Source organism: Mobula hypostoma, chromosome 5 (assembly GCF_963921235.1).
Source record: "Mobula hypostoma chromosome 5, sMobHyp1.1, whole genome shotgun sequence".
Classification (NCBI taxonomy): Eukaryota; Metazoa; Chordata; class Chondrichthyes; order Myliobatiformes; family Myliobatidae; genus Mobula; species Mobula hypostoma.
Genome location: NC_086101.1, coordinates 34288828 through 34316707, shown reverse-complemented (window position 1 = coordinate 34316707; position 27880 = coordinate 34288828). Strand labels below are relative to the sequence as shown.

The 27880-nt window shown below is 45.0% G+C and overlaps 1 protein-coding gene across 1 annotated transcript in view; it reads left to right on the top strand.

The window, feature by feature from the left end:
- rasa3 (RAS p21 protein activator 3) overlaps positions 1 to 27880 on the top strand; it is a 164292-nt gene that overhangs the window by 77193 nt on the left and 59219 nt on the right. The window contains exons 2-3 of the mRNA XM_063048342.1: positions 5297 to 5414; positions 25489 to 25592. Coding sequence (XP_062904412.1) covers positions 5297 to 5414; positions 25489 to 25592 — 222 coding nt within the window. The remainder of the gene's footprint in view (positions 1 to 5296; positions 5415 to 25488; positions 25593 to 27880) is intronic.

Here is a 27880-nt window from a genome sequence, read left to right as displayed (position 1 = left end):
CAGTACTGTCCCTCCCACACTGTGACCCTCCCTCAGTACCACCACTCCTACAGCGTGACACTCCCTCAGTACCACCACTCCTACAGCGTGACACTCCCTCAGTACTGTCCCTCCCGCAGCGTGACACTCCCTCAGTACCACCACTCCTACAGCGTGACACTCCCTCAGTACCACCACTCCTACAGCGTGACACTCCCTCAGTACTGTCCCTCCCACACTGTGACCCTCCCTCAGTACCACCACTCCTACAGCGTGACACTCCCTCAGTACTACCATCTGTCCATGTGACCCTCTCTCACTGCTGCCCCTCCCACATTGTGACACTTCCTCAGTACTGCCTCTCCAACAGTGTGACACTCCCTCAGTACTACCCATCTCACAGTGCAATGCTCCGTCACTACTTCCCCTCACACAATGTCATTATCTCAGCATTCAAAATTGACCATCCCTCAGTACCACCCCTCTCATAGTGTGACTCTTCTTCAGTACTACTCCTCCCTCAGCACTGCCCGTTATGGCCTCCTCAATGTTGTATAGAGGTCCATCTTGGTTCCTTGCTCTAAGAGTCTATATGCTTTTAACTTCCTTCTCAACTTACTCTGCCACTTTCAACAAACTGTTCACATACACCCTAGAGCTCTGTTATCACACTTTTAGAATGTAACAGTTCGTATTTCTCTGCCACCTGTCTGCCCATTTCACCAGACTGTCTATATCTCTGAATTTAACTATCAAACAGTTCATTATGTTTCTTAAGTTTTACCATGCAGCTTTGAAAATTGTGACTTTACACTCAAGTCCAAGTCATTAATTTAATGTTAAGGTGAGCAGTCTCTGTTCTAGAGGAACTCAACTGTAAAATTCCTTCCAGTCAGAAAAAAAGAAGCCTTCATTATTGTTCACTTTCCCATTACTTAGCCAGTTTTCTACCCATGCTGCTACGCCCATAATATGCCATGGTCTATAATTTTAATGACACTTTTAATTTGTTTCACTTCAACAAATGCATTTTTAGAAGTCCAATATACCTCATCAGCTGTATTTCTCTCATTGTCCCTCTAGTAACTTCACCAAAAACTCGTACCAAGTAAGTTAGTTAGACATGGGTTATCTTTAATAACTCCATGTTATTTCTAATACTCCATCTCTAATCAATCCACATTGATCCAACAATAATGGTATATGTGCCAATTACCTTACTATTATTTCCAAAAGTTTTCCCACTACTAATGTTGAACTGAGTGTCTGTGATTACTGGGTTTATCCGTACAGCTGCTTTGCAGTTTTGCGGTCTTCAGAATCCACCTCTGGATCTTCTATGTGTTTGGAAGTTTATGGTCAGCACCTCCCCTACTTGTCTCAGTGACCCTAGGATGCACTTCATCCGGACCATTCACCTACATTGTTGGCAATTGTATGCAGTTCTGGCACCCCATTATAGCAAAGTTGTGGAGACTGGAGAGGATGAAGGAGATGTCTGCTAGGATTCTGCTCGGATTAGTGATTATCAACTGTTAACCCAACCCTGTTAACCTTAGTTCGATTTTCCTTTCCTGAAGCGCACTACGGCTTTTATTCTGGTGACAACAGATTCAGTTGGCATTGCAGTCATGCCCTGTGCCTCACTGAGTGAAATGAAGTTGTTGCTTGATGTTTCCACTCAAGCTCATTTGGCGGAATTGCAAGGCTGAACTCTTTCACGGACAGCAGAAGCAAGGAGTGCCATGCTTCATCATTGTTTCTTTCCCATGCTGTCAAAGATTTTTTGAACTGTATTTAAGAGCTCAAGCTTCTTGCATTTTGAGGACCAGTTTGGGAATCAGGTAGAATTAATCGTTATTAGGGTATGTTGTAGTCGTACGAGACTTCAGTGAGACCACACTTGGAGTACTCTGTACAGTTTTAGTTTCACTGCTGCCATTAAGAAGGTGACTCATGTGAGCAGCTCAGATGGAAATCTTTAAATATTCCTGTTTTAGACTACTGCAGCTGAAATCCATAGCTACAGCTATGCCCAATACAGTAAGCAACATCATTTTATGGCACTTAAAAATCTATTGCTACTCAAGATCGACAAATCTCGGATGGTATTCTTTGGTCGCTAGTGTGGAAGAGAGTAATCACTTCCATCACATCAGATGGTAAACACACTGGATTAATAGAGAAGAGTGTTCTGACTTCCCCTACCGACTATTCCGCGGGCAAACGTATAGTCTCTAGTAAATAACATCAAAGACTTCAGAGCATGATTACTGTACTAGAGAGACATCAGGGACTGTTGTGAGTTTTGTTTCACAGAGACTTGGATGTCCCCTTTCATTCCGAACACAGCGATAGAGCTCATTGGCTTCACGATTCATTGCCAAGATAAGACTTAATTCTTTGTGATGCACAAACATGGCAGTTCTATCCCAGTCCTGCTCACCAGACTTGGAACATCTCACAATTAAGTATTAATTTATCTGCTGAGAGTTTTCAGCCATTATCTTGATTGTGGTGTATATCCACCTCAAGCCCATATCAAGCAGACTCTAGACAAACTGAGTGATAGAATCAACAGGTATGATGCCTTCCCCCTGATTTTGGAGGTTTCTAAATAATTAACACCAACATGTCACTTTTGAAACCAGAGGAGCCAACACTGCTACACCACCATGAAGAATGCTGACTGTGCCATTCCCACGTCTACACTTTGGAAAGTCTGATCATCTGGCTGTACATCTACTCCCTGAGTACAGGCAGAGACTGAAGAAAGCAGGACCAGAAGAGAGGAACACACACTAGATGCTGGTGGAATGCAGCAGGCCAGACAGCATCTGTAGGAACAGGTACAGTCGACATTTTGGGCCGAGACCCTTCGTCAGGACCAGTAGAGAGGACCAAGAAAGTATGAACAAGGGAGATGGAGGAAGCCTTGCAGGACTATTTTGAGATGGTGGATTGGACACTATTCAGGCATTCCTCTTCGAGTTTGAATATGCTACAGTTGTCAATGACTTCATTAACACCTGTGTGGATGTGTGTGTGCCTACGAAAATACGCTGTACATACCTGATCCAAAATCCATGGATGAATCAAAAGATTTGTAGTCTGCTCAGGGCTAGATCTGTGGCATTCAAGCCCAGTGACCCAGGCCATGCAGGAAGACCAGCTGCAACTTACAGAGGGCTATCTCAGGAGCAAAAGAACAATTCCGAATGAGGCTGGAGGTGGAATCGATGGACATCAACTTTGGCAAGGCTTGCAGGCCATTACTGCCTACAAAGCAAAACCTAACAGTGATGTTTTACTCCCAGATGAGCTCAATGCCTTTTTATGCACGCTTTGAATGGGAGGGGAGAAAAGAAACTACAGCTGTGAGGATCCTGCAGCACCTGGTGACTCAGATCTCTGTCTCGGAGGCCAATGTCAGAACGTCTTTCAGGAATGGTGAACCCTTGCAAGGCGACAGGCCCAGATGGGGTACCTTGTACCTGGCAGGGCTTTGAAAACCTGTGCCAACTAGCTGGCGTGTGCATTCAAAGACATTTTCAATCTCTTATTGCTACAGTTGGAATTTCTCACCTGCTTCAAAAGGGCAATAATCATACCAGTGCCCATGAGGGACAGGGTGAGCTGCCTTGATAACTACCGTCCAGTAGCGCTCACATCTATGGTGATGAAGTGCTTTGAGAGGTTGGTTATGGCTAGAATCAACTCCTGTCAAAGCAAGGACCTGGACCCATTGCCTATTGCCACAATAGGTCTACAGCGGATGTAATCTCATTGGTTCTTCACAGGGCCTTGGATCACCTATATAATACTCATACTTATGTCAGACTGCTGTTTATTGACTACAGCTCAGCGTTTAACACAATCATTCCTACAGTTCTGATCAGAAAGCTCCAAAACTTGGGTCACTGTACCTCCCTCTGCAACTGGATCCTCGACTTCCTTACTGGAAGACCACAGTGGTTGCAGCACAGTCTAGTATGGAAACACCTAATGCCCAGGAGCGGTGCGCTAGAAATGAGCATAATTAGTGAGGACTGTTAATAATGATTCATCTGATCTGGGCCAGCAAAGCCAGTTTTGTGGATGCAGCCTGCTGCTGGCATGATATTTTATCAGACAACCACAAAGGACTGCAGATGCTTGATTTATATTGGAAGTCATCTACTCTCAAGGCTCTGTGATCACGTTGGCTTGTTTGACCCATTTAAGCCTCATTGCAAGAGGATACTGTCAGCCGCTTCTGCATTCTAGGGAGTGGGGTTGGGAAGGTATCTGTCCACCTACCATCCATTGTGCCACTGGCTGTGTTGCTATTTTGTGACAGGTTTAAAAATACATGGAAGTTCCATTTCCATGAGTAAATGGATTCAATTTCTTCCCCTACCCAATGTGTCCTACTGGCATACACCCCTGGAAAACTGGTGTTTCCTCTCTTGAAGACAATCTAGGCTGTCGCTTCAGTGCAGTAATGAGGGATCTCTTCACCCAGAGCATGGTGAATCTCAGAACTTCTCCACAGAAGACAATGAGGTGCTGGATCTATTCAGCCTCGAGCAGTGCCTTGCCTAAGGTGACATAATGAAACGCAGCCCCGTCTGCCCTCATAGATCAATGTGGAAGATCCCTTGTACCATTTACAGAAAGCGGGGGGGGGGGAATTCTCATCTGTTAATTACCCATATCTAGCTGTGCGTGGGAGCTTGGTGTGTGTAAACTGTCTCAGTTATCTCCTGCTTTACAGCAGTGCTTGCACATATAAACTACTGCACCAGCTGTGAAACGTATTCAGATATTCAGGGATTTTATGCCTTCTTGACCTTGCCCCTCCATTTGTCTGCAGTCTGTGCTATCCTACATAATCCCGCACACCTCCAGTTCCAGCCTGGGGGTGGGGGTTCTCTGATTTTTACCTGCATTGCCATTGACAGCTGAGGCCCCAGTTCCAATTCCCCCCCCATCTCAATTCTTTCTCCTTTTGAGACCTGAGGGAATGACCCCCTTGATCAAGCTTTCATCCAATTGTAGTGCTTAAACTTCTTTGTCAGCCTAGAGATGTTTGACATACTAACTATACAGTAATGGTAGAAGTTGTTAAATGTAATCCTGAAGAGCTGAGAAAGGCCATCTCCAGAGTAACTGAAGGCAGCTTGTGTTACGAGACAGACAGAGAACAATAACGGTGACTTGTGTATCTGAGCTGGGAGGTGGGGGAGGATTTCCTTGCAGATTTCTTCAGAGAATGAGCTGCTTTAGTTATTAAGCTTTCACTGTCAGTCACCTATCCTTTATTCTTGCCTTGCAGGAGAAGCGAAAAACATGCCTCCCTATCCAGGGCCAAATAAGATGAGGGACTGCTACTGTACAGTCAATCTGGATCAAGAGGAGGTATTTCGGACCAAAATAGTGGAGAAATCGTTATGGTACGTGTTTTTATGTATCTGAGCTGTAATTTTATCTCAATAGTTTGGCTATTCTGGAGAAATGAAAATATTTTAATATTTATGTGATCCCTGACCCACTACAATGGAGCTGACAATTAAGAACACAGAAAGTAAGAGCTGGTCCCACAAGCCTGCCCCATGTCTCAATTTATGCAGGTCTCATCTCCTTTTGTGTATAGTTTTTCATTGATTCTATTGTGTTTCTTTGTATCTACTGTAAATGCCCACAAGAAAATGAATCTCAGGGTAGTGTATGGAGACAAGTATAGGTATGGATGTTGATAATAAATTTACTTTGAGCTTTGAACGTCTCTATGCCAGTTCCCTGTTAGCGGGTGAAGCTGTTTGTGAAGTGCAGGTCTTTGGTCACACAGCTGCAATATCATCTGTTTCTGTAGTGTGGACAGAGCACACACTGTCAGAGGAGTACACAAGGACACCAAGCCCTTCGAGCTTTCCCCATCATTTAATATAATCAAGGCTGGTCTGTGCTGGGTTCAGAACCTTTTCTGTGCCATTTTTCCGTACCCCTCTGTTTTTCGATTTATCCACCTCCACGTTAAATATTTGTAATGATACACTTCCACTACCCTCCAAGACAGAGAATTCCAGAGGCTCAAAAGAAATTCCTGCATACCTCAGATTTAAATTATCAGCCCCTTACCTTGAAATTACATTGCCTTGTTTAACACTCCCCCATGGAAACACAAATATCTACCAGGTAGATTCTACCTTCTTCACACATTACAAAAGATTACTCCTCTTCCTTCTAAATTCAAAATTCACATGCCCAGATAGTCCAGGCCCTCTTGATAGGTTCACCCAGTCATCCCAGGAATTAGCCCAGTGAATCTCCTTTGCTACCCCCAATGCTACTATACCCTTTTTATGGTAAGGGGACCTAGTGTGTGTGTGGCTTCATCAACCCTCTGTACAAGTATAACAAAACCTCAGAATTCTTAAACTCCACATCCTGTGCAATTTAAAGATCAAACAGTTCTTTGCATTATTGGACCTGCCTACTAACTTTTAGTGATTCTTATAACAGAACACCTAAATCTATCTGAACGACACTCATTTGCAGTTTCTGTTTATTTAGATAGTCTGTCTTTTGATTCTTCCTTACCGAAGTGCCTGACCTCACACTTCCTCCTCTTTAAATCCCATTTATAGATTTTCACCCAATCATGCAATCTGTTTCTATCCCACTGGAGGATCATTGTTTCCTCATCACATGCCCTTTCACCTATTTTCTATCATCAACAAACTTGGCAATCTTGATGTAAATAGTAAGCAATTGAGGGCCAAGAACTGATCACTAAGGTTCTCCACCAGTTACATTCTACTAGCCTGAAAAGCTCCCATTTATTCCATCTCTGTTTTCTGTGATGCTATCGCCCATCCACCGAGCTCAAGAGCAATTGGAGATGGACAACTAATGCAGATCTTGGCAAGGTGAAACAAATGGGTAAATGAATTTTCAGCACATTGTGGAATAGAACATAGAACATGAAACAGTACAGCACAGAACAGGCCTTTCGGCCCACAATGTTGTGCCGACCCTCAAACCCAGCCTCCCATATAACCCCCCACCTTAAATTCCTCCATATACCTGTCTAGTAGTCTCTTAAATTTCACTAATGTATCTGCCTCCACCACTGACTCAGGCAGTGCATTCCACGCACCAACCACTCTCTGAGTAAAAAACCTTCCTCTAATATCCCCCTTGAACTTCCCACCCCTTACCTTAAAGCCATGTTCTCTTGTATTGAGCAGTGGTGCCCTGGGGAAGAGGCGCTGGCTATCCACTCTATCTATTCCTCTTAATATCTTGTACACCTCTATCATGTCTCCTCTCATCCTCCTTCTCTCCAGAGAGTAAAGCCCTAGCTCCCTTAATCTCTGATCATAATCCGTACTCTCTAAACCAGGCAGCATCCTCATACATCTCCTCTGTACCCTTTCTAATGTTTCCACATCCTTCCTATGGTGAGGTGACCAGAACTGGACACAGTACTCCAAGTGTGGCCTAACCAGAGTTTTATAGAGCTGCATCACTACCTCACGACTCTTAAACTCTATCCCTCAATTTATGAAAGCTAACACCCCTTAATATAGCAAACAACAGGAATTCTGCAGATGCTGGAAATTCAAGCAACATACATCAAAGTTGCTGGTGAACGCAGCAGGCCAAGCAGCATCTATAGGAAGAGGTGCAGTCGACGTTTCAGGCCGAGACCCTTCGTCAGGACTAACTGAAGGAAGAGTGAGTAAGGGATTTGAAAGCTGGAGGGGGAGGGGGAGATGCAAAATGATAGGAGAAGACAGGAGGGGAAGGGATAGAGCCGAGAGCTGGACAGGTGATAGGCAAAAGGGGATACGAGAGGATCATGGGACAGGAGGTCCGGGAAGAAAGACAAGGGGGGGGGGTGACCCAGAGGATGGGCAAGAGGTATATTCAGAGGGACAGAGGGAGAAAAAGGAGAGTGAGAGAAAGAATGTGTGCATAAAAATGAGTAACAGATGGGGTACGAGGGGGAGGTGGGGCATTAGCGGAAGTTAGAGAAGTCGATGTTCATGCCATCAGGTTGGAGGCTACCCAGACGGAATATAAGGTGTTGTTCCTCCAACCTGAGTGTGGCTTCATCTTGACAGTAGAGGAGGCCGTGGATAGACATGTCAGAATGGGAATGGGATGTGGAATTAAAATGTGTGGCCCTCCCACTAAGCACATCTTTCCCTCCCCCCCTCTCTCTGCATTCCGCAGGGATCGCTCCCTACACAACTCCCTTGTCCATTCGTCCCCCCCATCCCTCCCCACTGATCTCCCTCCTGGCACTTATCCGTGTAAGCGGAACAAATGCTACACATGCCCTTACACTTCCTCCCTTACCACCATTCAGGGCCCCAAACAGTCCTTCCAGGTGAGGCATCACTTCACCTGTGAGTCGATTGGGGTGATATACTGCGTCCGGTGCTCCCGATGTGGCCTTTTATATATTGGTGAGACCTGACGCAGACTGGGAGACCGCTTTGCTGAACATCTACACTCTGTCCGCCAGAGAAAGCAGGATCTCCCAGTGGCCACACATTTTAATTCCACATCCCATTCCCATTCTGACATGTCTATCCACGGCCTCCTCTACTGTAAAGATGAAGTCACACTCAGGTTGGAGGAACAACACCTTATATTCCGTCTGGGTAGCCTCCAACCTGATGGCATGAACATCGACTTCTCTAACTTCCGCTAAGGCCCCACCTCCCCCTCGTACCCCATCTGTTACTCATTTTTATGCACACATTCTTTCTCTCACTCTCCTTTTTCTCCCTCTGTCCCTCTGAATATACCTCTTGCCCATCCTCTGGGTCACCCCCCCCTTGTCTTTCTTCCCGGACCTCCTGTCCCATGATCCTCTTGTATCCCCTTTTGCCTATCACCTGTCCAGCTCTCGGCTCTATCCCTCCCCCTCCTGTCTTCTCCTATCATTTTGCATCTCCCCCTCCCCCTCCAGCTTTCAAATCCCTTACTCACTCTTCCTTCAGTTAGTCCTGACGAAGGGTCTCGGCCTGAAACGTCGACTGCACCTCTTCCTATAGATGCTGCTTGGCCTGCTGCGTTCACCAGCAACTTTGATGTATGTTACCCCTTAATATAGTATAGGTATCCGTTAGTCTTGCGAGACCATGGATCTGCGCCTGGAAGGTCTTCACTCTCCAGGGTGCAGGCCTGGGCAAGGTTGTATGGAAGACCAGCAGTTGCCCATTTGCAAGTCTCCCCTCTCCATGACACCAACGTTGTCCAAGGGAAGGGCATTAGGACCCATACGGCTTGGCACCAGTGTCATCGCAGAGCAATGTGTGATTAAGTGCCTTGCTCAAGGACACAACATGTTGCCTCGGCTGGGGCTTGAACTCACAGCCTTCAGGTCGCTAGTCTAATGCCTTAACCACTTGGCCATGTGCCCACACAACACCCCTCAAGCTTTCTTAACTACCCTATCTATCTGTGAGGCAACTTTCAGGAATCTGTGGACATGTACCCCCAGATCCCTCTGCTCCTCCACCCTACCAAGTATCCAGCCATTTACTTTGTACTCTGCCTTGGGGTTTGTCCTTCCAAAGTGTACCACCTCACACTTCTCCGGGTTGAAATCCATCTGCCACTTCTCAGCCCATTTCTGCATCCTATCAATGTCTCTCTGCAATCTTCGACAATCCTCTACACTATCTACAATACCACCAACTTTTGTGTCGTCTGCAAACTTGCCAACCCATCCTTCTACCCCCACATCCAGGTCGTTAATAAAAATCATGAAAAGTAGACGTCCCAGAACCGATCCTTGTGGGACACCACTAGTCACAACCCTCCAATCCGAATGTACTCCCTCCACCACGACCCTCTGCCTTCTGCAGGCAAGCCAATTCTGAATCCACCTGGCCAAACTTCCCTGGATCCCATGCCTTCTGACTTTCTGAATAAGCCCACCGTGTGGAACCTAGTCAAATGCCTTACTAAAATCCATATAGATCACATCCACTGCACTACCCTCATCTATATGCCTGGTCACCTCCTCAAAGAACTCTATCAGGCTTGTTAGACGCGACCTGCCCTTCACAAAGCCATGCTGACTGTCCCTGATCAGACCATGATTCTCTAAATGCCCATAGATCCTATCTCTAAGAATCTTTTCCAACAGCTTTCCCACCACAGACGTAAGGCTCACTGGTCTATAATTACCCGGGTTATCCCTACTACCTTTTTTGAACAAGGGGACAATATTTACCTCCCTCCAATCCTCCAGTACCATTCTCGTAGACGACGAGGACTTAAAGATCCTAGCCAGAGGCTCGGCAATCTCTTCCCTCACCTCGTGAAGCAGCCTGGGGAATATTCCGTCAGGTCCCGGGGACTTACCCTTCCTAATGTATTTTAACAACTCCAACACCTCCTCTCCCTTAATATCAACATGCTCCAGAACATCAACCTCACTCATATTGTCCTCACCGTCATCAAGTTCCCTCTCATTGGTGAATACCGAAAAAAACTATTCATTGAGGGCCTTGCTTACTTCCACAGCCTCCAGGCACATATTCCCACCTTCATCTTTAATCGGTCCTACCTTCACTCCTGTCATCTTTTTGTTCTTCACATAATTGAAGAATGCCTTGGGGTTTTCCTTTACCTTACTCGCCAAGGCCTTCTCATGCCCCCTTCTTGCTCTTCTCAGCCCCTTCTTAAGCTCCTTTCTTGCTACCCTATATTCCTCAATAGACCCATCTGATCCTTACTTCCTAAACCTCATGTATGCTGCCTTCTTCCACCTGACTAGATTTTCCACCTCACTTGTCACCCATGGTTCCTTCACCCTACCATTCTTTATCTTCCTCACCGGGACAAATTTATCCCTAACATCCTGCAAGAGATCCCTAAACATCGACCACATGTCCATAGTACATTTCCCTGCAAAAACATCATCCCAATTTACACCCGCAAGTTCTAGCCTTATAGCCTCATAATTTGCCCTTCCCCAATTAAAAATTTTCCTGTCCTCTCTGATTCTACGATAATGCTAGAGTCCAGGGAGCGGTGGTCACTGTCCCCCAGATGCTCACCCACTGAGAGATCTGTGACCTGACCCGGTTCATTACTTAGTACTAGATCTAGTATGGCATTCCCCCAGTCGGCCTGTCTACATACTGTGACAGGAATCCGTCCTGGACACACTTAACAAACTCTGCCCCATCTAAACCCTTGGAACTAATCAGGTGCCAATCAATATTAGGGAAGTTAGAGTCACCCATGATAACAACCCTGTTGTTTTTGCACCTTTCCAAAATCTGCCTCCCAATCTGCTCCTCGGTATCTCTGCTGCTACCTGGGGGCCTGTAGAATACTCCCAATAGAGTAACTGCTCCCTTCCTGTTCCTGACTTCCACCCATACTGACTTAAAAGAGGATCCTGCTACATTTCCCACCCTTTCTGTAGCTGTAATAGTATCCCTGACCAGTAATGCCACCTCTCCTCCCCTCCCCCCCCCATCCCTTTTAAAGCACTGAAATCCAGGAATATTGAGAATCCATTCCTGCACTGGTGCCAGCCAAGTCTCTGTAATGACCACTACATCATAATTCCATGTATGTATCCAAGCTCTCAGTTCATCACCTTTGTTCCTGATGCTTCTTGCATTGAAGTACATGCACTTTAGCCCTTTTACCTTCCTACCTTTACACCGTTTATTCTGCTTCTCTTTCCTCAAAGCCTCTCTATATGTTAGATCTGGCTTTACTCCATGCACTTCTTTCACTGCTGTATCGCTCCGGGTCTATCCCCCTTGCAAATTAGTTTAAACCCTCCCGAACCATGCTAGCAAACCTACCTGCAAACCTACCAGTACTGCACCACCTTGATTGAAGGGATTAAACTCATGACTATTGTGTCTGATCCTCCTGAATGTGAACGTGAACTCCTATATGTAGTCGAAGTGATACTTGGAATTCGATTCGTGGCTAAGCCCCTGTGCACCACTCAATTGGAATGAGTCAGAAATGATATTTCTTTGAGTATTTACATTGGTTCATAAAGGAACAAGCGAAGTATTGCATTTCTGTAGCACCTAAACAATCTCCCAGCACATCTTCTAGACCATGAGATGTAGTGGAAACCAATTTTCACACAGCAAGATTCCACAGAGAAATGCAACAATGAATAAATAATTGCTTTATGACAGAGGAAGAGATAATCATTTGCATAATATGGTTTCTCATAGTAATGCATCTTTTCACATCCAGCTGAGAGGAAAGATGAGGCCTCTGCTTAATGTCTTAAATGGAAAGTTATATCCATAACAGTGGAGCATTATCTCGATATTGCATTGGATATGAACTTAGATTTTCTTTCTTCAGATCTCTTGAGCTCGATGCAAAGCCACAACCTTTTGATTCAGAGGTGCTGGTGCAGCCCTCTGAGTCATGACTTGTCCTGTTCACCACATTCCTGTCAGTTAACTAATGTCTATTCAAATAACTTGATTGAATGGAATTATCTTTTAATTAAGCAACTCTGCTTTCTAAAGAATGAGCCAATTTTATCTAAATTTGATCTTTCTGTAAATTACTTTGGCGATTCTATCGTCATGCTTACTGGTTTGGAATGCTGGCCGTGTTTGACCTGTGATTAATATCCTTCACGGATTATACAGATAGGTTGCTGATAGAATATTTGATGTTAGCACAGTGTCACAGGGCTGCCGAGACTCATATTTGGAAGGACTGATGAAGGAAAAGATGGACTTTCTACATGGTGAGGTGGCACAGGAGAACGGTTGGTGGTTTGTGAGGTTTTGTAGGCAATTTATAGGCACTCAGACAGAGGTGCAGTTGTGGAAGTTGTGGATGCGAGTTTTAATTTCAACACTTCAGAGAAGTTTGGGTAAGCTTATGAACAGGACAGGTATGGAGGACTGTGGACCTAGTGTGGGTTGATGGGATTAAGCAGGGCAAACAGTTTGGCATGGGATGGCCTCTTTCTGTGCTGTTGTGCTCTATGACTGTATGACTCTAATTGCATGTCTTTTTATGCACCCAGGAAGCATATAAGAAATGTGAATGTGACTTGCATTTCTAAAGCACCTTTTACAGTCTCAGGATATCCAGAGCTCTTCATAGAAAACAAAATAATTTGAAAGTGTGGTCATTCTTGAATTGTAGGAAAGATGGCTGCCACAAAAAGCCATGATAAGGCAATTAATTTTACTGGTGTTGAGTGAGGGACAAATATTAGTGAAAACACCAGGAAGAAATCCCTTACAGTTGTGCCATGGGATCTTTGGTGATCACCTGAATGGGCTTCAGTAATGCATAGATTATAGCAGGGATTACTAACCTTTTTTGTGTCATCGACCCTACCATTAGCTGAGGTGTCTGTGGACCCCAGGTTGGGAACCCCTGGATTATAGGCTTTTATTTGGATTTGGGCCCCCAGCTTACTGACGTAGAGGTGCCAATGGGCCATTGTGCATGGGTGACCATGTGCTTGTTAGGGAGCATATTTACTAGCCATGAAACACACTGCCGCAGAAAAGGGACATTCCCATCCAAAGCTTCAAAAACACAGGAAATAAATTGGGAGTGGGTCCTTTTTCCATCTCCCATTTCCAAACCTAACACAGAGCCTCAGGCAATGGTGACCCCAGCATCTGCAGACTATTTTGTGTTTGGGAGTGTATATAGGTGCTTGGTTTGTACTCTACAGACTGTCCATCATGAAAGACGAGTACCTGTAAAATCAACCTTGGTGTGAATCTGACAGACACACTGGCTATGTGTTGGAGTTCCCAACTGCTTTCAATTCCCAATCTTAGCTGCAAGAGATTTAGTTTTAAGTATTAGCATCCCAAAGTATTCAACTGCTGTTCCATCAAACTTGCACCCATAGTAAAAACTAGAGGCTTCCCACCCATTCTCCAGACAGGCACAAAAAAAGAGAAAAGAATCAACAATTTGTCTCTGCACAATATCAGCTTAAAAGATCTCACAGACCAACTGTGTCATCAAAGAGACAGATACTGGATCATTGCCTTTAGATATCTGATGTCCATGACTGGAATTATCTTCCCAAACTCTCTACTTCCTACTCAAAAATTAACTTCTGACTAAGAACTTGATTATATGCTCCAACGGCATTTTATATCAATTCAGGTCGAATTTATTGTCGTGTCAGGTGATGTGCAGGTACAATGGAAACCTCACTTGCAGCAGCATCACAGCACGTAGGTTTAGATAATGCTAAACATAAAATATACATAAATTGTACAAGACAGTGGGGGGGGGGTGGAATCTGCACAAAGCAAAACTTCAGTGCAAAAGAACCACCATCCGAGGAGTGGTCCGTAGTATTTTATTGCTGAGGTAAGGTTAGGACTATGTAGGTCTGCTCCAGAGCCTAATGTTTGTAGGGAAGTAGCTGTTTCTGAACCTGGTGGTGTAGATTTCAAGCTTCTGTAACTTCTGCCTGATGGTAGCAGTCAGAAGAGGGCATGACTTGGATGGTAGGGTTCATTGATGATTAGTTGCTACCGTCTTGAGGCAGTGCCTCCTGTAGATGCTGTCTGCCATGGGGAGGTGACTTAGTATCAGATTTTGTTGCCATGATGTGAAGCACTTTGGGGAAGTTTGCCACGTTAAGGATCTAGACAGCTATAGCAGGTGACTTTCACTTTCATATCATGCAATTTCAGCTCCAGAAAGGAAGAAGATCTCTTGAAAGCAAAGAGATGGCCTCCACCTTACCTGTTGGGAACTCATGCTAGAGCAGGGGTTCCCAACTTTTTTATGCCATGGACCCCTACCATTAACCAAGGGGTCTGTGGATCCCCGGTTGGGAAGTCTTTGTTCGAGAGCCTCTCTTCTTTTTGGAATCAAAGAGCTTCTTAAAATCTAGGCTGTTGGTCCACTCCTGAATCTGATTGTTAATTTGGCTGTTAGATGAATAGTCTGCTGCTTCAACAGGTAGGCAGGCAGAGTGAGACATTAGAGTTGAAAGACACAAACAAGTTTGTTAATCTTCTGACAAAGGCGGGATCTATCCTATCACCTGTCATCCTCGGAGCATTAGGGGGAGATTTGGAAAGTGTCCCACCATTCAGCTTTAAATGGTCACATTGAGCCAACTTCATGCATTAAGCAGCTCAGCCCAAGCCCCTGCATTTTTAATTTCCTTGATCACCCATTTGTTGTTCAGCTTCAGATCTTTGTACAGTAGTTGAGCATTAGAGGCTTTAGTGAATGAAACTAGGGATTTTGCCTGTCACTCTTCCTTCCGAGAAGATATTTCAGAGCCAACATTTAAACAAGAGTTTCCCTTGACGAACACATAAAGAGGCATTACATCTTCAGCTCTGCCAGTTAAATATTCGAGGTTCTCTTTTGTTTGTTTTCTATTGGGAAACCAAAGTAAGTTTGTCTCACATTTTTTATCATGCACATAGAACTGGAATCTGTGTGAAGAGCTGCTGAGAGCAGTTTTTGTGTGTTTTTCGGGAGGACTGCTGTGAGCTGAACAGTGGTGGAGCAGCAGCTGGCTGTGAGCCACAACTCCCAGTCACCAGAATATTCCTTCCAAGCAGGTCTCAGAACTTCGATCTACTTTATTTCCCTCCGGCCCCAGGTTTACAGGGTTATTCGCAGGCTCTAACTGTACAGATTGGGCCCGTATTCCCTTCAAAGTAGAAGATTAAGGGTGATCGAACCCAGGAGATTAAGGTGACTGAAAGATTTGTTTGGGTTGAGAGAGGGAACAGTTTACTCTGCAGATATTAGGGCCCAAAACACAGGGCAGAAGCTTGAAACTAGAACCAAACGCTCAGGGGGGATATCAGGAATCTCTTCTTTGGGGCAATGGGAATCTTGAATTTCTTCTGTAAAAATAATGATACAGTATTCATATAAAATGTCAAGACAGACTAATGGATTTACACTGGATAATAAATTAAAAGTTACAAATCCAAGATGAGGAAATAGGATACAGTAATGTGGAGCGTACTCAAGGTGCTGAATGGTCTTTTTCCATCTTGGTGTTGAGTTTGGTCAGTATCTGAGGGACAAGGGGTGAATGTGCGATATGGGGGTGTTGCTCAGGCAAACATGTTACATTTGTGTAGCTCCTTCACTACAAGATAGTGTTGAGTGGAAGGGAGATTTAGTCGACCTATCTTTTAGTTGAGGAAAGACTTGCTGTGTTAGTGTTCCTGTAGTACTGGCGGTGTGGGGAGGGGGCAGAAGCAGTGTACGCACACAGCACATTGTCATAATAGATTATCATATCATGCACAAAATGCTGGGGGAACTCAGCAGGCCAGGCAACATCTATGGAAAAGAGTCCTGATAAAGGGCCTCGGCTTGAAACGTCAACTATACTCTTTTCCATAGATGCTGCCTGGCCTGCTAAGTTTCTCCAGCATTTTGTATGTGTTGCTTGGATTTCCAGCATCCAGATTTTCTCTTGTATATCATTTCATAGTATGGTTTGAAGCGAGGTCCCAAGCAACAGCCAAGGAGGTGCATGTCCGTCTGGTCTGCTTTGATGGGTCAAATTAGGGAATGCATTGGGAGAACTCTACATTCTTCGAAGGGCTGAAAGGACTAATTCTACTCCTATGTCTTGGGATCTATTCTCGCTGTGGCTGAGAAGATCTCAGTGATAACCAGACTGATCAAAAGGGATGAATGGAAAATGGGAGGATCAAGGATAAAGGACACTCTGAGAGGAGAGGCACAGAGAAGATTGCAATGCAGGGGTCAAAGTCGAGTTCACTGTCATATGTACTAGAACACGTGTGCTCAAATATAATGAAAAACTAACTTGCAGCAGAATCACTGGCACATAACATCATATAAGGAGCTTTCATAGAGGGTTAGGATATGTTGGGAGGTGGTGGGAAGAGGAGGTACTGGAGAGGAGAAGGAAATGTGGGTTGAGAGATGATAGTGGGGTGTAGAGTGGCAGGAGAGGATACAGAGTTGCTGCAGTTGTATGAAGATTTTTCACAATTCTGAAGCAACGTAGGACCTGGGATTTGTTGAATCACTCACTCAGCCTGGACTTCGTGATGAATGCTAATTAATTGGTGTCATATGACATCAAATCAATGCCAGATGGTGAACTGCACAAAAGCCTCATTCTAATGATCAACCATGGAACAAAAACGTTCATCTCCTGTACCCACTCCCTCCTGAGGTATTCTACGTACATGCAGAACATGGGGCTGGTCGAAATGGCAGAGAGAGAAAAATTATGGTTTTGGATTTTTCATGGATTCTTCTGAAATATCTGTGGGCCTGAGTCTTGAGCAAAGTCAAGGAGCCTGACTCCTTTTATTTGAAGGTTGACCCTTTGTTCAATTAAAGTTACGCTGAAGCTGAGGTAGAGTGGTGCTGGGTCCAATAAATTTAGTCAGAACTATTATTTCATGTAATTTTATATACAGTGGATTCTGGTTAATTGGTCCATCGATTAATCAGGGCAGATGCTTATTTAGGACAACTCTTAAAAAACAAAAATTAATCAAAAATAGCTGGGATTTCCTTCATTTATTTGGGACACTATGAAGCTTAATTGGAGCAGGAGACTGTTGCTGAACAATTTCTAAATAGCATCTGTTGTGTGCACTTGTGTGTCTGTTAGCATTCTCAGAGCACACAGTTTATTCAGAGTGTCATTTGTGTGCTCTGTGTTATCCACTTGGGCCGATGGATACCAATTCAAAAAGCAGTGATTTTTGATAATTAGGAAGATGAGGAAAGTGATGAAGATGACACATCTGAACTTGAGGAAGTGACGAAACAGGATACCAGGAAATTTATTGTTGGATTATGACATTACTTCATGCAGGAAGGCAATGGAGGCAGCTCATTAACTGCACTAGGTGTCTGCACTGATTTTGTTCAATTACTGTCATTTAAAAGAATATGGCAGGGTACACTGGAGGAATTCCTACATCAATAACTATTAGGAACTAATCAACAGTTTTGTAGTACTGTGGTAGTATTGGTAGTGTTTTAATTTGTTTTGTATTTCATTAAAGCACATAATTTGTTACTCAGTTAAATGGTAGTTTGTCTTTTTTATGCCTTTTTATCTATTATAAATATTAACAGTTTAAACTTAGGTTAATTGGGGCAGCTGCTTAATTAGTCAATTTAATTTATACACCCGTGTGCGCACACACACGCTCACTCATTCAATTAGTAACTCCTCCTCACTAACCCTCCTCTCTACACCTCCCTTCCCCCTCTCCCCTCCCTCTCCCCTCCCTCCCCCCTCCCCTCCCCCTCCCCTCCCCCTCCCCTCCCCCTCCCCTCCCCCTCCCCTCCCCCTCCCCTCCCCCCCCTCTCCCCCCTCTCCCCCCTCCCCCTCTCTCCCCTCTCTCCCCTCTCTCCCCTCTCTCCCCCTCTCCCCTCTCTCCCCTCTCCCCCCTCTCCCTCTCTCCCCCTCTCCCCCCTTTCCCTCTCTCCCCCTCTCCCCCTCTTCCCCTCTCTCCCCCTCTCCCCCCTACCCTCTCCCCTCTCCCCTCTCTCCCCCTCTCCCCTCTCTCCCCCTCTCCCCCTCTCCCTCTCCCTCTCTCCCCTTCTTCCCCTCTCTCTCCCCCTCTTCCCCCTCTCTCCCCCTCTCCCCCCCTCTCCCCTCTCCCCTCTCTCTCCCTCTCCCCTCTCCTCCTCTCTCTCCTCTCTCCCCTCTTTCCCCCCTCCCCCTCTCTCCCCTCTCTCCCCTCTCTCCCCCTCTCTCCCCCTCTCCCCCTCTCCCCCTCTCTCTCCCCCTCTCCCCTCTCTCCCCCTCTCTCTCCCCCTCTCCCCTCTCTCCCCCTCTCCCCTCTCTCCCCCTCTCCCCTCTCTCTCCCTCTCCCCTCCCCTCTCCCCCTCTCCTCTCCCCTCTCTCCCCCTCTCCTCTCCCCCTCTCCTCTCTCCCCTCTCTTCTCTCCCCTCTTTCCCCCCTCCCCCTCTCTCCCCTCTCTCCCCCTCTCCTCTCCCCCTCTCCTCTCTCCCCTCTCTCCCCCTCTCCTCTCTCCCCTCTTTCCCCCCTCCCCCTCTCTCCCCTCTCTCCCCTCTCTCCCCCTCTCCTCTCTCCCCTCCTTTCCCCCCTCCCCCTCTCTCCCCCTCTCTCCCCCTCTCTCTCCCCTCTCTCCCCTCTCTCCCCCCTCCTCTCCCCCTCTCCCCCTCCCCCCTCTCCCCCTCTCCCCCTCTCCCCCTCTCCCCCTCTCTCCCCCTCTCCCCCTCTCTCCCCCTCTCCCCCCTCTCCCCCTCTCTCCCCCTCTCTCCCGATCTCTCCCGATCTCTCCCAATCTCTCCCCATCTCTCCCCATCTCTCCCCCTCTCTCCCCCTCTCTCCCCCTCTCTCCCCCTCTCCCCCTCTCTCTCCCTCTCCCCTCTCTCCCCATCTCTCTCTCCCCCCCCCCACGCTGTATTGTTCCATGACTATGACAGTAGAAAGATATTTTTCATGACATTTATTTTGAGGCCCACCGTGGATGTTGTCTACGTGATACACAAGCCAGAGCAGTACAGTATGAAGAGCAAGCTGTTGCCTATGTAGCAGGCTCCCTTTCTTCATGTTGTTGACGAATCCAAAGGAACAGCAAAGGGCGATACAGTTTGAAAGCAGCAGTATCGCAACAGTGGCCGGTCAATGTTGAACTCAATGTAAGACTGCCTTAGGGATTCCAGCTCCATATTTTCCTCAGGGTCTACTCCCAAAACCTCTTCCATGAGTGGGTATAATGCAAGGCAGCAGAGGCTTGAGATCAGAGTTTTCCTTCTAGATGAGCTGTGATCTCCATCTGCTTGAAGCGACTGGTTTTAATGCCCTTTCTGTCAGTCAAAACTGATCCTCTGGGCTTAGTAGTAAGCCACATGAGGGCTAGGAGCTGGACTTCATTGTCAGAGGCTGTTTGATTCGCATGCCATTTGGTTCCAATAACATCTTGGTAGATCATCTCTACACTCTCTCTCTCTCTAGAACAACCACATCCTTCCTAAAGTGTGGTGATCAGATCTGCACATGGGACTCTTAGTGTAGCCTAACCCAGTGTTTTGTAAGGTTGCAACATAAGATTTTAACTTTTATATTCTTTGCCTGACCTGTGAAGGCCAGCGTGCCATTTGCCTTCTTCAGCACCTTATCTGGCTGTGTTGCCACTTTCAGGGAACTACAGAGGAACCCTGGGGTTTTAAAGATAAAGATTAAAGATTAACTTTATTTATCGCATATACATTGAAACATACAGTGAAATGCCTCTACAACTGGGGCAGCCCGCAAGTGGCACCATACTTCCGGTGCCAACATAGCCCATCCACAATTACTGATCTTTACTAACCTGTACATTTTTGGAATGTGGGAGGAAATCGGAGCACCCGAAGGAATCCCTCGTGGTCATGTGAAGAATGTACAAACTCCTTACAGACAGTGGTGGGAATTGAACCTCAGTCTTCCATTTGCTGGTGTAGCAAGGAGTTACTCGAACCCCCAGTGTAACTGTGTCACCCCTGTTCATCACAATTCTCTATTCATCATCAGGCTGCTCGATTCATCTACATTCCTGAGTTCCCTTCCACCATCCATATATGCCCTGTACAGTGTCTTGAAAAAGTATTCAGCCCCCAACCCTTTGTTCACGTCAGTGTGTATTACAACCAGGGTTTTGATCAATTTAACTGAGAATTTTTATTTGTGAATCACATCCACCTTTTTTCACAGTAGAGCCCAAAGAACAGAGAAAATTTCTCTGGTATACACAGTATATATTTTTGTTACCAAATTTCTGCCACTCACCCCTCTGAGAACATGCTAATTAAAACCGAGCCCTTTGGTCTTCTAATCTAATGTTATGTGGTGACCATTACATTAAGAGGGGAAGTCAGCAGTCTGTATCTGGCCTGGCTACAGGCACATGAGAATTTGGTTAAATATTCCAGCCTGGGCACAGAAGCCCCTCAGTTTAGAAGCAATAGAGGGTGGGAATAAATGGTGGCATTGTCAGTGAGGCAGTTTCACAGAACTGAATAATCACGCTATTGTTGTGCAAAGGAGGAAATCATTCTGCTCATCAGGTCTACTCAGCTCTTTAAAAGAGCAATCAAGGTCAAAGTAAATTTATGATCCCACTATGTATATATTACCATATACAGCCTTGAAATTCATTTTATTACAGACATTTACAGGAAAAAATGAAAGAAATACAATAGAATTTTATGAAAAACTGTACATAAACGAAGACTGACAATGTACAGAAGAAGACAAATTGTGCAAATAAAAGAAATAAATAATACTAAGAACAGGAGTTGTAGAGTTCTTGAAAATGGGTCTGGAGGCTGTGGAATCAAGTCAGAGTTGTGGTGAGTGAAGTTACCCATGCTGAGTCAGGAACACACAAAATGCTAGAGGAACTCAGCAGGTCAGGCAGCATCTATGGAGGGGAATAAACAGTCTATGTTTTTGGCTGAGACTTTTCATCAGGTTGTAGGGTAATTACTGTTCCTGAACCTGGTGGTGGGTGTCCTTGATAAAGGATGCTGCTTTCTTGTGGCAGTGCTCCGAGTAAAGGTGGGGAGGGTTTTGCCTGTGATGAACTGGGCTGTATCCACCAATTTCTGTGGACTTTAACATGGGCAGATTATTTCATTAGAATCTGGTGACCTGTGCTATTGATCTGCAGGTGTAAGTTTCAGTTCAATCTGGATATTTAGGGAAAGTAATGAATGGCTGGTATTTCAGGACATATGCTGGTGATATTAAACTTGATTCTGATGGTAAACCTAGTATCAGTACTGAAGGTGCCAGATTATAATAAAAACCAACCCAGAGTAGCTTTTCCCTTTAGGTTGGGAAGTCTGCTCTCCTTATCTGATCATGCCTTTAATTCTGATTTTCATCTACAGTAGAAGTCTTTTGCTGCTGAACTTTGTTTCTGATCCTCCTGCTTCTGGAAAGAGTATATTTTTCCACATTAGGTAAATCCTTCATAATTTTAAACACCACTGTGAAAGTATCTCATGTCAAGTAACACCATCAGCTTTGTTGAGGTATTCCCTCAGCCTTGGACCTTACCAGTCATTTTCTTTGGCAGTACAGTACTGTTCTGTTGTTTGAGAAAAGCTCTAAAGATAAGCCAAGAAATTATAGGCCAGTGATCCTGACATCATTCGTGGGTAAGTTACTGGAAGATGTTCTAAGGGACTGGATATATACGGTAAATACTTGGATGGACAGGGACTGATCAGGGATAGTTGAAATGGCTTTGGTAAGTCATGTCTAACCAGTCTTAGAGAGCTTTTTGAGGATATTGCCAGGAAAGTTGATGAAGGTAAGGCAATAGCTATAGTCAGCATGGACTTTAGCAAGGCCTTTGACAAGGTCCTGCATGGGAAGTTGGTCAAGAAGATTTTAACACTTAGCATTCAAGATGAGGTAGTAAACCAGATTAGACATTGGCTTCATGAGAAAAGCTTGAGAATGGGAGTAGATGGTTGCTTGTCTAACTGGAGGCCTGTGACTGTTGGTGTGCTGCAGGGATCGGTGCTGTGTCTGTTGTTGTTTGACATCTCTATCAACGATCTGCATGATAATGTGGTAAACTGGATCAGCAAATTTGTGGATGACACCAAGATTAGGAATGTGGAATGGCGAAGAAGACTATCAAAGCTTGCAGCATGATATTGACCAGCTGGAAAAAAATGACTGAAAAATGGAAGATGGGATTTAATGCAGACAAGTGTGAGGTCTCGCACTTGGGTAGGACCAACTAGGGTAGGTCTTACAGAGTGAATGGTACGGCACTGAAGAGTGTGGTAGAACAAAGGAATTTAGGAATGTAGGTCCATAATTCAATGAAAATAGCCACATAGGTAGATAGGATCATAAAGAAATTTTTTGCCCTTCATAAATCAGTGTACTGTATTGAATACAGAAGATAGGATCACACATAAGGTGCTTGAGTAACTCAGCAAGCCTGGCAGCATCTATGGAAAAGAGTACAGTCAACGTTTAAGCCAAGATGCTTCAGTAGGGCTGGAGAAAAACAGCTGAGGAGTCAGGGTTAGAAGGTGGGGGGAGGGCAGGAAGAAACACAAGGTGATACGTGAAACGGGGAGGGGGGAAGTAAAGAGCTGGGAAGTTGATTGGTGAAAGAGATACAGGGCTGGAAAAGAGGGACTCTAATTTAGAGGACAGAAGGCCATGGAAGAAAGAAAAAGGGGAAGGAGCAATGGGCAGGCAAGGAGATAAGTTGAGAAAGGGAAAGGGGGATGGGGAATAAAGAAGGGGTGGGGGAAGTTCGAGAGATTGACGTTTATGGATGGACATCCATGGTTTGTTGGGGTTATCTATTATATCTGGTACTCCCGGTGTAGGCTCTTGTATATCGATGAGATCCAACTTAGATTGGGAGACCATTTCGCCAAGCACCTATGCCCTGTCCACCAGAGAAAGCAGGATCCCCCAGTGGCCACCCATTTTAATTCCACTTTTCCAATTCCAACGCGTCCATCCATGGCCTCCTGTACTGTCGCAATGAGGCCACACTCAAGCTGGAGGAGCAACAGCTTATTTTCTGTCTGGGTAGCCTCCAACCTAATGGCATGAATATTGATTTCTCAAGCTTCTGGTAATGCCCCCCTTCTCTATTCCCCATCCCTTTTTCCCTCTCTCACAAAGAAGGTTGGAGGAGCAACACCTCATATTTTGTCAGGGTAGCTTTCAACCTGATAGCGTGAACATCGATTTTTCGAACATCTGGTAATTGTACCCCTCCCCACTGCCTTCTCACTTTTTCAATTCCATTTTGGTTACCCTCTCACCTCATTACCTGCACCTAGCACCCCTCCTTTACTCCTTTCTTCAATGGTCCACTGTCCTCCCCTATTAGATTTCTTCTTCTCCAGCCCTTTACCTCTTCCACCTATAACCTCCTAGTTTCTTACTTCATATCCCTCACCTACCACCTGCCATCTTGTACTCCTTTTCCCCCACATTCTTATTTTGGCCTCTGCAAACTTCCTTTCCATAATGAAGTGTCTCAGCACAAAACAGTGACTGTTTATTCCTCTTCATAAATACCACTTGATTTGCTGAGTTCCTGCAGCATTTGTGTGCTGGTCATTGCAGTATTTGGGAGCTTACTTGAGCAAGTTGGCTGCTGTACATTGCATAAAGCTGCACTGCAATGTACGGTACTGACTGGGGTTGGCTGAGGAGATGATAGAGTTGGTAGAAATGTATGACTAATTCCTCTTGAGTGCATTAGAGGGAGGTAATGTAGGGCTGAATGGCCTTTTCTGTTCTCTCACCACCCATATGTTGCCAATTCCACTGTACGTCCTGAAATGTACAGCATGTTAGTTCAGGGAGAAAGGCACCGAGCAAGCAGTGGACATCTGGGAGTAATTCTGGAAATTTGAAGCATCAAACGCACTGCATTTCCTGCAGACCCTTGAAACTAAGATTAATTGCCTTGCAGCTGTTTCCAGCTGTTATCCATTCAAACCAAAAATGTTCCAGCAAGTGGCCATTTCAAACTTGATTCCATATCATTTGCAGCCTTATCATTCTGTTCTGGTTACCATTTGCAGAACTGACCATTCCATACAGATTATCCTTTCTAATCCCATCACTTTGGGTAGATGCAATCGATTCTGCTGATGCTTAAAACCCAGAGCAACACACACAAGATGCTGGAGGAACTCAGCAGATCAGGCAGCATCTGTAGAGAGAAATAAACAGTCAACAGTTTGCATGAAGGGTCTCAACCCAAAATGTTGGCTATTTATTCCCCTCCAGAGATGCTACCTGACCTGCTGAGTTCCTCCAGCATTTTTTTGTATGATACTCTAGTTAGATTATCCTTGTAATCCTATCACTCTAGATAGATTATGCTTTGTAATCCTATCACTCTGGGCAGATCATCTTTTATTATTCCATCACTCCAGACAGATTATCATAATCTTTTCACTCTAGACTGGGTATCCTTTGTAATTCGATCACTCCGGACAGATTACTTTTTACATTCCCATTGTTCCACACAGAGTTATCTTCCTGCTCTTTATCTTTCCATGTATTCTCAATCAGTGGAATGAATGCCACTTTTTGTCCAAAGGCTGCCCTAATTTTGATGCAGCTGGCACTTTTGGTGGGTGGTTAATAGTTAATGGCATTGTTGTGTGATTCATGTCACAGATTGGCCCAGACTCGATAAGGCTGGCAGGGTTTCTGCCCAGTAGGATTTAGTGGATCAGCCGGATTTCTACAGCCATCCACAGCCTGGTCACTTTCACCAACCCCTGTTTTAATTTTTAAACTGAATTCTAATCCTGCAATTTGCTGTGGAATTTGAGCATGTGCTCTTTGAGATATCAGTGAGGATCTTCACAGCACCACCTTACTAAACCGTTGGCAGTATATAATCTGAAGGTTTGCTAATGCTGTCTATTTATAACTGAGAACTAAGTGTTTTTTAAATTCCCTAGTTGAAAGTAAATAAACTAACAAAGGCCAATATTTCATTTCAGCCCTTTTTATGGTGAAGATTTCTATTGTGAAATTCCAAGAACCTTCCGTCACCTGTCGTTTTATATTTTTGATAGAGATGTCTTTCGGAGGGATTCAATTATTGGTAAGTGGAAACTTTGCTGAATAAATATTTTGCTTTTGGTCTTCTGTTTGTGATAAATGCCTGGCATTTCCTCAAATTAACTTTGCATTTCTTATACTCATTTAAGGTTGAAGGCAGCATGCTCTTTTGATTGACAAAACCATAGGACAGGGTGATGGTCATAGGAACAGCACTAATGAATCATTATGCCTAGAATGATTCCATGCCAATTATCAAAAGCATAGTAAGAGTTCATCTTGGGTGTGATTTACAGGTTGGATGATATATTCCAGACTAGTAGAGTTAAATCTGCGTAGCCACGGGAATGAGAGGAGTTTCAACCATCTACAACAGAGAAGAAAGGGGTATGAAGCCCTCTCACTGGGCTGGTATGGAAACTTGGCTCGTTGCTGGTCCCACTAACAGCCACGGGACTCAGCAGTGAGAAGGCCCTCTTCCATAAACCATCAGCTTCATTGGAATATCATGATGATCCAATGAAAGGAACCTCGATTTGAGCGAATGCTGCGTAAATACTGCCCATGCACAGTTGTTGGTTGACACGAAATACCAAATCGTACACTGCATAAAATTACAAAGACAGTATATTTACATATTTCAGCTTTATCGAACAGTTAGTAGGAAAAAGAAAAGGGCCCATTACAGTTGAATCAGTCTAAATGTGCACATCGTTGGAGCTCATCGTGAAATTGTCTCTTTACTCACGTTCTGGAGCCACGGTCTGCGTAAAAGCACACACAACACATTCCAAACTTCACTGGAGATCCATCTCGAACAAATAGGCTCTCTCTCGGGAGTATGTGCCCTTCCTCCTTGGAGCTGCTCATCTGCACAAAGCACTTCATACAACAGGGATGCTCCTTCCCAAGGTATCCTCAGCCATCTTCCCTCCTGTACTCTCTGCAGCTCCCGCCAAAAAAAACATGAACCATACTGTCACAAATCTCTCTCTGCCCCACTCTCTCAAACTTTCCCCCAATTCTGCCATTCTGATTGGCTGACAAAACATTCCGAAGCTGAGCATCATAGTCCCTTACCTTTTAGCTGAAACCAAAATATTTTAAAAGCAGAATGCACTGTTCTTACAGAACTGCTAAAATGAAATACCTACAGCATAGCAGTAAAAGTCTTAACCAGGGCATTACAGGTAGAAAAGTGGACAGTTTGCACTTCTCTGAATGCAGGAGAGAGTATAGAAGTGAGTGGTGTTGGTCCAGTCAGAAACCAGGCAGGATGCTCATTTAACTGGCAGCCTCACTCTCAAATGTTCGTTTTATTATCAAAGTATGTATGCAGAATACAACTCTGAGATCCGTCTTCTCCAGATAGCCATGAAATACATTAAAATCATGGAAGTCATTGGAAAAAAAAGACATCAACCACTCCCCCTGCACAAGAAAGAAGAAGAAAAAAACTGACAAACCCCAAACCCCTCAATCCCACCCTCATACAAAAACTAACAGATTGCCTACCTGGAAAATGGCAGATAGAACATTAAACCCTAAACCCCCAACCCACTCCCTTGCAAAAAATAAAGTCAGCGACTCTGCAACGTACAGCACCTTTGAACATAATAAAGGTGACTCAGGCTTCAATGCTATGACGTGTAGTTTTTGATCTCCTTCTGTAACATGCATTGGTTGGAAGCTTGTGTTATACAATCATAAGCAGAAGCAGACTTGAATTTTGGTAACTGCTGACCCTCCTCAGAGGTGTGGGCTTCATTTCTTCTGTTAGAAAGTGGCAAGTTTAAACCCTTCCTAGAAACTTCAGTGCTAGAGACTCTACTTTTGTGGCACAGCACTGCGGGAGGGGCAATACTGAAGTGATAAGTTACACTGTGGGAGAGGTGGTACTGAGGGAGGGGCACACTATGGGAATGGTAGTACTGAGGAATTGTCACACTAGGAGGGCTGGTACTGAGAGTGTGTCACACTGTGGAAGGGTGGTATTTGAGGGAGCAACACACCTTGAGCAGGTCACACTGTGACAGGGATGGTACTGAGGATGTTCTGTGCTATCAAAAGGGCAGCTCAGAGGGCGTGCTACACTGTGGGAGGACGACACCAAGGGAACTACTTTTGTTATTTTGGGGAGATACGGGCTTTATTTGCATTTATTGCCCACCCCTAACTGCCCTTGAGTTTCCGTCTTGAGCAACCGTAGCCCTTTGCTTATGCTTCTCCATTATTCCTCTTGGAGAGACATTTGCAGGCTTTGGACCCAGCGTTATTAAAGGTAATTTATTTCCAGATCAGGATAGTGTGGGGACACTGGAGTGGCGATGT